At 40.1% G+C, this 10064-nt stretch overlaps 1 protein-coding gene across 5 annotated transcripts in view; it reads right to left on the bottom strand.

Moving 5' to 3' along the window:
- Positions 1-196: 196 nt before the first annotated feature.
- LOC118321016 (kinesin-like protein KIF23) overlaps positions 197-10064 on the bottom strand; it is a 10539-nt gene continuing 671 nt past the window's right edge. The window contains exons 3-22 of one of the 5 annotated variants that reach the window (XM_035652176.1): positions 9654-9759; positions 9343-9479; positions 9127-9239; positions 8849-9022; positions 8530-8571; positions 8006-8118; positions 7516-7637; positions 7256-7358; positions 7046-7125; positions 6819-6938; positions 6377-6536; positions 6073-6234; positions 5767-5933; positions 5450-5623; positions 4509-4706; positions 1990-2223; positions 1685-1773; positions 1158-1218; positions 950-984; positions 197-824 (exon numbers count right to left, since the gene is read on the bottom strand). In XM_035652176.1, the coding sequence (XP_035508069.1) occupies positions 809-824; positions 950-984; positions 1158-1218; positions 1685-1773; positions 1990-2223; positions 4509-4706; positions 5450-5623; positions 5767-5933; positions 6073-6234; positions 6377-6536; positions 6819-6938; positions 7046-7125; positions 7256-7358; positions 7516-7637; positions 8006-8118; positions 8530-8571; positions 8849-9022; positions 9127-9239; positions 9343-9479; positions 9654-9759 (2406 nt within the window). In that variant the 3' untranslated portion in view covers positions 197-808. Of the gene's footprint in view, positions 825-949; positions 985-1157; positions 1219-1684; positions 1774-1989; positions 2224-2244; positions 4263-4508; positions 4707-5449; positions 5624-5766; positions 5934-6072; positions 6235-6376; positions 6537-6818; positions 6939-7045; positions 7126-7255; positions 7359-7515; positions 7638-8005; positions 8119-8529; positions 8572-8848; positions 9023-9126; positions 9240-9342; positions 9480-9653; positions 9760-10064 lie in introns of those variants that run through there. The other 4 variants (XM_035652181.1, XM_035652180.1, XM_035652177.1 and 1 more) reach the window with 4 other exon arrangements.

The raw sequence follows: 10064 nt of genomic DNA, 5'->3' as shown, positions 1-10064 counted from the left end.
TCTTCTACAAAGCCCACCATGTTTCTACAGTAGTGCAGAAAGAGTAAACCCAAACATTGACTCCAGATAGGGCCTTTCATGGTTCTCACAGCTAAATAGGTTTCTTCTACACACACTCAGCTATATTCAAATGGTTGCAATCTGCAACTTTACCACTAGATGTCACTAAATCCAACACACACTGGTCGAGAAGACGTTGTGTTTGAATAAATTTAATGCCACCAAAAAGGGTAGTGCTACAGATCTTAGTTGTTGCAATAAACAGAGGTAAAAAGCATGAAATATTTACAGATGATCAGATTGATTTCAGTGAAACCTACTTAACAGCTCTATATTTACAGTCTACAGTCAATCTACACATTGTAATTCTAAAACGGTGTTTTTTTTTTTTAAGCAGCCATATGCTGACTGTAACATCTAAGAAATGCAGCACAGAGTAAGCAATGGCACTATAAAGTAAAAGTAAAAAATAAACATTTTCTATTGCTCTAAAGCTAAAATATTTCAATCTTTGGGCAACAGTGAAAGGCAGAAAAAGATGAAGAAGTAATAAAACATTACATTTATCACTGAATATTCATATGGGGCTATTTAATATGTCCATGTCTTTAAGAAATAATTCCAGCATTCAAAAAGCACACTAATCCAGCAAATACAAGTGAAATATTCTAATAATTTGTTCTAAGATCAGACAGAATAGAAAATTCTCTCAAAAAGATGCATAGTTTCACACGGCGGTCCCTAACGGTTCAGATAGTCGGGCAAAATCTTGCATGTTTTTAAAAAGTTCCTTCATATGTTCAGCAACTTAAGGCTTTCTGCGTCTGGAAGAAAGAAAACAACAAAAACATAAACCTCGTTGATCCCAACTTTAAAGGCAAATCAACAGCTGAAATGTTGTCGTCTATATAAGATGGTAAACAGCGCACACACACATAAATTTGCTTACTTTTGATACCCATGGCTTGTGCTTGCCACTGGAGGCTATAGGGGAAGAAGAGGTTGACATAAATCAAATTATCCAATTTATAATAAATGAAGAATTTTCTATAAAAAATACACTTGAATATGTTTAGAAAAACATATATATTCAAATTAAAATGACAAGAAAGCAGTTTAACAGTATTTTTATTTAGTTAAATTAATTTAGAGCTTACCCTATTTTCTGTGTTCTCCATTTGTGCCGGTCCTTCTCCAGACCCTGAACGCCTCTTGCGACTGAAACAAAAAAGGATTAAAAAAGGTTTTACCCAACTTGAACATCATTTTACAAATCTGACTCACAATAGATGTAATTAGAATATATTTGTCACATAAGAGATAAAGACTAGGTAGATTAGAGACTCTAAAATCTCTGTAGGTGTTAACGTGATCTTAATGACATTTTACATCTTCAGTATAAAAAAAAACCTTTAATCTTTAGTTTTAACCATAAGACAAGAGTTTTTAAAACGCAGTTGGTTTGAATATATATTTCTGTAACAGGTTTAGTTATCAGGGTTGGGTATTGGCATGGTACACTGTGCATCCCAGAAAATGTAAATACCTGTGATTGTCTGAGAATGGGAGGCAACAAAAGCCAGATGAGTTAATAATGCTGTTTGACAATCCTTCACAAACATACACACGTGTCCACCCACACAGGAATTTCCCGACCCGTAATACTCGTCCGGACATACTGTACCTTGATGCTGATGCACATTCTTGTTTTAGTGTCTCAACGTCAGTGAACTGCACAGCTTGTCCTCCACCTCTGGTCCTAAAAACATTACCCTGAGAAAGGAGAAAAACAACAACAAAAACAATCACAAATATCCAAAAAGAGAATACACGAAGACACACATACTCACAATCAACAGCGAAAATGTCCCAGTCATATCTAAAACAGGACCCCATTGTGAAATCAAACAATGTGATTAAGTCGAGGTAAAACTCATGCAAGATATATTATAATCAGCAGTCTCAAATTAAGAGATTATGTCGTTTTACCTTGATCAATTTGGTCTCGATCTCCCCGTCGGAGGCAAGCTCTTGATGTCTAAGCACATACTTTTGGCATTTAGACAGAGCTTTCTCGTTCGGGGTCGACACCTTGATTGCATTGGGTATGATTGGCTGCAAGACAGTGTCTAGGTCCAAATTAGAAGTTGGTTTGTGGTCTACCCATTTGTCTCCACCCGCAGAGTGTGAGCGTCTGTGCATTGGATGAACTGGAGGAGCCGTCTGGTGATCCCAGTGTGAGAAAGACAAACCAGGAAGTTATTCACATGTGACAAAAAGTTTGTTGGGGTTAGTAGTGAAGGTCTATCATTAGAGCATGTTAGCTGTTGCTTGTTAGTTTATACTGAAAATAAATGTACTACTGGAAGTGTAAGAGGGACGGGGTGTCCGACTGGATCAAATCTTTACATTTCCAAGGTATAGTAGCCTTCAAATCAAAACACAAACAAACAATATTCTGGCCTTCCAGCAGGACATATTTTCATAAAGTAACTAAAACGCACACACACACACACACACTGCAGTGAAAACAGCCCCGTAGAGTGAATAAGAATTAACATGCAATGCGCTGCTTTGCAAAGTAGTGTGGAAATTAGCAGCAATAAAAGACTACATGCAAACAGAATACAGATGTGGTTTGTAGATCTGGTTAAAGATGTGTTTTAAAGCTCAGGTGACTGATGAAGGGTTTAAAAGTGACAACTGATACAGTGAAGTCTTAGAAATAAGACTGTTATAAGATTATTCTGTTTTGGTCCCAACAAATTGAGCCGGTCACCACGGATCCACTATCACTTGGTGCTCCTAATTTAAAGTTTTCTATGGCCACACTGGATGGAAGATTTGTGACTGAAGATAATCAGACTGAATTGTTGTTGTTCCGTTTCACTTCATTAATCATTCATTATTTGAATCTCTGGGGGGGAAACAGAGATTGTGACAGCAATTCAAAGTATGGAACCATGCTTAGTGAAACTATGATTTTAAGATAATAAATAAATAAATAAATAAAAAGGAAATCACAGGGCTGATTCAGACCTCGACCAAAAGACCAAACAGTTTGTAAGAAGCCAGGAATATCCATATGGAACGGCAGCTTTTAATTTGGTGGTTCAGCCCACATGTGCAGTCACACACTTTCTACTCTGTCCATTAAGTCAAGTAAAGGTTGTAGTCGATTTGTACACTTGCGTTTGTGGGCACCCAAAACAAAAATGTCTGTCAATCACACCTGGTTAATAATTCTAAAAAACTGAATTATGCAGAGCAATGCCTCTGCAGAATACATGAAAATGAGACAACTAGATGATTTATTATTATTATTATGGCCATTTTTAAAAGTGGGACACTCAAGATGTTTGTTCAATCTGAGTAGACCCAAAATCATCAGTGTTGAGTGCCATGTCAAATCACTCCAAACTGAACCCTAATATTGCAGTCGAATGAGTCCAGTGATGTTCTTGATTAATAAACATGCAACATTCTGCTTCACTCTTTTAAAATGTGTAATACTGCTGCGATTGTTACAGCAGTATTACACAGAAATAAACACAGCGTGTGTGTTTATTTTAGAGTTCATCATTTTTGTCATTTTAAGTGGTGCTAATGAAATGTGCGATGAAACACTACGAGGAAAAAAGCAAATCTAGAGAGAACTTGGCAACAGAAAGAACCACGAACATGATATAACTACTTACAAGGCTTAAGATGTGAGTCAAAAAGCATTTACAAGCATGACAGATCAGTCCGCCTTAAAGTCTGGATAAGAGAAACAAGCCTACACTGATGCAGCACTACTACTACTGGATGCATGTCTTAACAAGCAGACATCTACTGATACCATTACGGGGGCAGTTCTACACCAAGGCGAGGCTTAAACTATAAGCCCTCAGAGAAAAACTACACATAATCTTAAGGACATCTAGGTTCTAACACACACTAACCCTTGTGCCTGCCTCTAGGTCTAGCCCATAGACAAGAGCCGTAGCAGGGGCCTCAGTGCCTGGGGCCCAGCGCTGGCCTCTCCTGCGACCCACGCTGCTGGAGCTGTGGCATGGGGTGGGGTTCCGGGTCCTGCACTGGGGAGTCCCAGGCTGCCTAGCCTGGCTGCTTGAGTCTACAGGGAACCTCTGCTCCCAATCAGAGATGCAGGAGGCTACTGAAGGATAGGCTGAAGAGGAGGATGTGGTGGAGGAAGGGTAAGGGTCCTGAACTGCCCTAACACTGGCTGGATTTTGGTGGGAGGGAGTTTGGCTCAAGTCCTGAAAAGTGACGAGGGAATGGGGCCGAGCATTGTGGATGTTAGGGGCTCCAGATTAACACAAATACATAACAGGGTAACACAGAAAAAGCTGCGGTGTACGGTAAGCACAGAAATCTTCAGAATTCATCTGTAGGGATCATCATATAATAATTAGTAGCATGCAAAATTTCCATGTGAAATTAAGTTTCAAGAGTGATGAAGTGAACACTGATGAACGGGCAGTATTAAAGCGTGAGTCACTCACAGGAAGTGGGGATGGTGAGGCAGACCGCTTCTGGGCGATGTTGCGGTCTCTCTCCCTTGAAGGCCTTTCAGGCTTCTCTGGACGCTCAGTGCCGCCACCACTGCTCTCCGTCACTATGGCCTTGAGCTGTTTCAACTTCTCATCCTTCACCCACAATTTGTTCTGCATCTCCAGCTGCTTGGCGTTCACTCGCCTCTCCTAATTAGAAAACACCAGCGAGAAACAACTGAAAGAACAGTCTCCTCATTTATACGACAAAATTCTCTGGAGGTATTGTGGTTCACATTTCTCATTTCAAAGTTCTTGCACTCGTGATAGTGTATGAATTGTATGTAGGTTTGAGGAGCAAAACATACATTCTGATTCAAAGTATCTGGGATTTTTTGTTCTTTCAAAGTTGACTCCTAATAAAATCTGTCGGCGCCACTTTTTTTCTTTTACATTTTGTTTTATTAAAACAGAAACTCTTCTTTTAAAATATATCAGTGATCACTATATAATTGACCAATAAAAAAGAAAATTAAATTATTCTTATTGTTGTGATAATGAAATTTGAGCTGGTAACACATTGGCTGCTGACAAGGGACACCACTACAAAAAATCCTGGCTCTGAGTCGTGTTTTTTTTGCCTCTCTGCCTTTCTCCTTCTCATGTCCTCTGCTCTGTATCGGTGTGGAGAGAATGAAATGGACTAGATACTTTCCCATCTTATCTATTCTGTTTTTCCATGCATAAGCAAATTAAACTATTTATGTTTTGGTGCTGCTTTATTTATTGTCTGAGCAGTGACTGTATGTATGTACACTGGGCAACTCAAATATGGACGACATGGCACAAATACACCGTATACAGCTCCACCAATACACTATGTATGTGCAAGCCTTCAATATACAAAGCAATCGCTACCAAATAGTGGGGCCACTGTCAATAATTCTACTTACACACTCCTTCTCCCACTTGAGTTTGGTGTCAGTCACCATGCCGTGCATGCGCTGCTCCATGCGCCTCCTCTCCGACAGCTCTCTCTGTAGCCTTTGCTCCCGTGTCTCCAGCTCCTGCTGAAGTGAGCGTTTGTCGTTCTCATACATGTCCGTTGTTTTCTGCAGGATATCGATCTGAAGAGGAGGACCGGTAGTGTGAGCAAACAGTGAAAACGGCAAACAAGTGAATTCACATATCTTCTACAAACCTACTTAAAGTGTTGCAAACCAAATGTAGTAAAGTGTAGAATAAGCTCTCTAGGTAAAAGAGAAAGCACCTTGTATTCCAGAGTATTGGATTTTTTCTCTAATCGTTCTATCTCCTTCCTCTGGTTGATGATGACTTTGTCTTTCTCGTCCAGTCTGCTTCGTTGATCATGGAGGAAGGTCTCCTTTGCACTGATCTGACCGTCTAACTGCTGAAGCATGGACGCCAGTGTATTGGCTGTAGGAGAAAACACATTAATGTAAACTGTTAACAATTTGGCTTGAAATGTTGCTTTTTTACTGCAGACAGCTGCCTAAAATCAGCTATCAAATAGTGAATGAAATAATTATCTGCGGTGTAGAAAATGGGCCTGTACCCGTTTTGTTGTACTGCTCGGTCATCATCTGACGGACACGATGTCTCCTTTCCAGCACCTCCATGAGGCGTGGCAACGTCTGATCATCAGCTGCGTCCACCAGCTCAGAGGGAGGCAGGGCTGGAAGACTTTCTATGAGCTGATTCAGCAGACCTTGGTCATCTACAGTGTGAATAAGAATATGTCATGGAAACATTGTGTAGAACTAGACATATGCAGTAAATAAAACGTTTTCTGAAATTCATATATAAGGAATGTAAGGATTCAACATGACAGGAGCATACTGAACTTAAGAGTGATTTACCTGCATTACCGGGACCTCCTTGCTCTTCCAGGCGACGTGACAGCTCATCTCTGAAGACCTGGTTTCTGTGTCTGCGTCCTGCTGCAAGGCCACAGATTGGCCGGTCAACCGGCCGCGCTACTTCCACCTCCTGGGTCATCTCTGCAAAGCGCATCACCAGCTGCAGCACATCCAGGGGAATACAATTAGAAATACACCAACTTCATCAAAGCACCCATTAGTGCTCTAAATCAAATGCAGTTTGAAACTAAAATGTGGAGTTTGTTTAGTTCCAAAGAGTCTACTGTAATCTTGGAGGAAATTTGTATATTTAGGAGACAAAACGAGGGTAAAAGTGTATATTTAACCATGTTGTCAAGATTTCATTGTGGTTTGATGGCAAAGGAGACAGAAGCTGCACAAAGAATATGAGATTAGAGAGAAAAGATTTTACATGTCCTACCATCGTTTCGTCATAATCATCAGCCTTTGGGTTGACGCACACAATCATCCTGACTTTTCCTTCTCCATCAAAGTAGTTTTTAAACAGATGTGTAACTTTAGAGTCCCTGTATGGCACCATCTGGAAGACAATAAAGGCTCTGTGAAACTGCACCTACTGGAAAATTACCAGCAGTACAAATTAAGATGAGTAATATCAGCTTACATAGAAATAAAACACATGCCAACCTTATTAGTTCCACACATCTGGTTTTCACGCAGGACTTCCATGCATGTGCGCAGTGTCATCAAGGACTGGTTAATATTACCTGTAAATCAGACATTACCAGAGAAGTTTGGTGTCTAAACAAGTATTATTACTAAACACAATGAAAATCTGCAGATTGACAGTGAATGCCTCTGGTTGGAGAGAAAAGCCACTGTAAGAGGTAAACTGACCTGCTTCACGGAGGCGGCTTCCCTCTGCTCTGGTTCTGCTGGTGCGTTCACTACCTGCCAGGTCAACCAGACACAGCTGGCTCACATTCACCTGGTTTTTGTCCTGACATTTAATAACAAACCGTTAGTAGCTGAAATCCTTTTTTACTTGTTTTACTGAAGGATTCACTGGCTTTCTTTATCGTAAAAACAAACAAATTACACATTTTTTACACACAAAACTGAAAAACATCTCTCAGTATGTAACGTTTGCATGTCACCTGTAGAATGTGGTCCCCATCAGCATCAAGCGGTGCCTGGGCCAGCTTCACCGTGAACACACTGTGGGAGCGACTGGATTCCCGGTTGAGTTGAGTGTTGGCTATTCTCCTTTTCTTTTGTCCTAGAGACAGAGACAGAGCATGATGAATATAATGTGTGACATTAACAACAGAAGTAACAAAAGTGGTCAAATAATGTGATTTATAAGTCAGCAGATATTTTGCTTTGTCCAATTATTTCTGCTGATTTGACTGTTTAACTGGAAGCTACATCTCACAACTGCCCTGATGCATACAAGTAATGTCAGCTCTGCATGGACATGTAGTGATGACGTTTTGTAAAAAGTATTAAATAATCATTGTTGAAATATTTTGATGGCTCACAGAAGCCAAGAATAAAAACAGTCTAAAACATGTTCCAAACCTTACGATGCTGACATACAAAGTAACTACAGAATCTACTAGAGAGAAAGTTATTATTACCACTCACCTTTCCAAAAGACTTCAAAAGCCTCCTCTGTAGATTTCACCTCGACTTCTGTGCAGCCAGCCACATACATGTTATGATTCTGATCCTCTCGGAGAATCTTGGATTGAGGTGGTCTGAAACAAGTTAATGACGACAATCAACATACACCAGGAATGTAACATACTGATGCGTCTCTTTATTAAAACAAACAGCAAAAGCTAAAATTACAAATACTTGATGTTAGTGTCAACATTAAAATAAAATACAATCTAGGCAGACATACAGACATTCAGGGGTAAAGACACGCGCACACAAGCTTGAGCCATTCAGGGGTAAAGACACGTCTCCACACACACTAACAGTAACAGCCAATCCTTGAACACGACAGCCACAAAATGACACAAAGCTAGTAGGCTACACTTTTACAGGGCTTTGGATTAATGGGATGGAAATGCACTGATGACCTACGCAACATGTCAGCTACAGCCAAGTCACGACTATGAATAAATATAGTACAGTGTAATGTACTTTTACTGGCCACATACATGAACTCATTGTTCCGTACAGGCGTGCCTCCACCGAGCCACCTGACAAAAACAGGATTTTAAAAAGTGCATCTTGTCAGCATACACACACAAAAACGCTACGTCTCAATGAACTTATTCAGCACATACATGAAAAACAGTCAAAGTGGTTGTAATGCAGACACACGTGGTCGCACAACTACAAAAATACTACTTGTGGTGCACGTTAGTAGGGCGTGACTGCACCACAGATAACCTGGATACAAATAAGCTTCGTACAGACAAACCTTCAACGTGATATCGCTCAACGCATACACCGGCTTGAAATCCTGTCTCTTACTTTGGTCTGATTGGGTCAAATGGAGCATCTTCCAGGAGATCATAGATATAGTTGTTGTAGACCTCGATGTAGGACACAAAGACGCTGTAACAACAGTCTTCATCCACATTCTCAGATTTACACGCCTCCTCTGAGCTGATCATATCCGCAAACTCCGGGTCAGCAACCTTCTGCCTAAAAACATACACCAAAAGCAGAGCAACATGATAAACAGCAGTGAAAAGGTACTTTGTGAACAGCATACATAGAGTAGAAAGTACAAAGTGAATCATATCTACCTGGAGGATGGTGTTTTTGGCACCGACTGTTGACTGTCTCGCTTCTGTCTCTCCAGCAGTGCGTCAACTTGACCCTGGATCTCCATCCCATTTTTGTCGTCTGGTTTAAACACCTGATGAAGATTTAAAACGTGAGTCAATTCAAACCCCTCTACAAAAACATCATCTTTCTTTAGAGACCAGCTACAACAAGATACGAATGAATGAAAGTCTTACAAATCTTTTGGCCTGAAAGGGGCCGATGCTGTTGAAGAGCATGTCTAGAGAACGGGGGAGGAGTCCACCTTCTCCAGGTGAGCCGGTCATGGTGAAGGTCTTACCACTTCCAGTAACACCATACGTGAATAAGAGACCTGTTAACACCGAATATCACAATTACATAAAACACATTTTTAGGATTTCTAGTCATTTTTCTGTTGATCAACTAAGACTTTCATCACCAGAGAGGATACATAGTCAGTGTCTGGGATCCTGTGCAGTGCACGTCTTACATTTTAGTGCCTTAAAAACAGCTTTAACTCACTTACCATTCTTACAGTGAATGAGGTCCTCTACCAGAGGCCTGGCAACATCCTCAAACAGCTCCACTTGAGTGGTATTAATACCAAATACTTTTTTAAAGGAGTACTGTGTCTGAAGGATAAACAAAGAAAAATCACGATATATGTAAATGTCATTGAACAGAAAACAGACGATAAAAAGCCAATATCATCATCATCATGTATTAAACCTGTTGTTGAAGAAAGTCTGAGCTGTCTACTGAATAGAGCTGAGACCAAAACAGTGTTTTTTTAATCAGTAATGCTGCGCGAGTTCTTTTCTTTACAACATAAAATTATTATATTATGTTGAAATATACATGTGCAATTTACAATGCAACTTTAGACTTCTATATAGGGTTTTGTGCAATTTATAATGCTCTCACTTTCTCTTTTATA

Source organism: Morone saxatilis, unplaced genomic scaffold (assembly GCF_004916995.1).
Source record: "Morone saxatilis isolate NCDOM2014 unplaced genomic scaffold, NCSU_SB_2.0 Contig11, whole genome shotgun sequence".
In the NCBI taxonomy this organism is placed as follows: Eukaryota; Metazoa; Chordata; class Actinopteri; family Moronidae; genus Morone; species Morone saxatilis.
The sequence above is the reverse complement of the archived record's forward strand: the minus strand, read 5'-3'. Positions and strand labels throughout refer to the sequence as shown.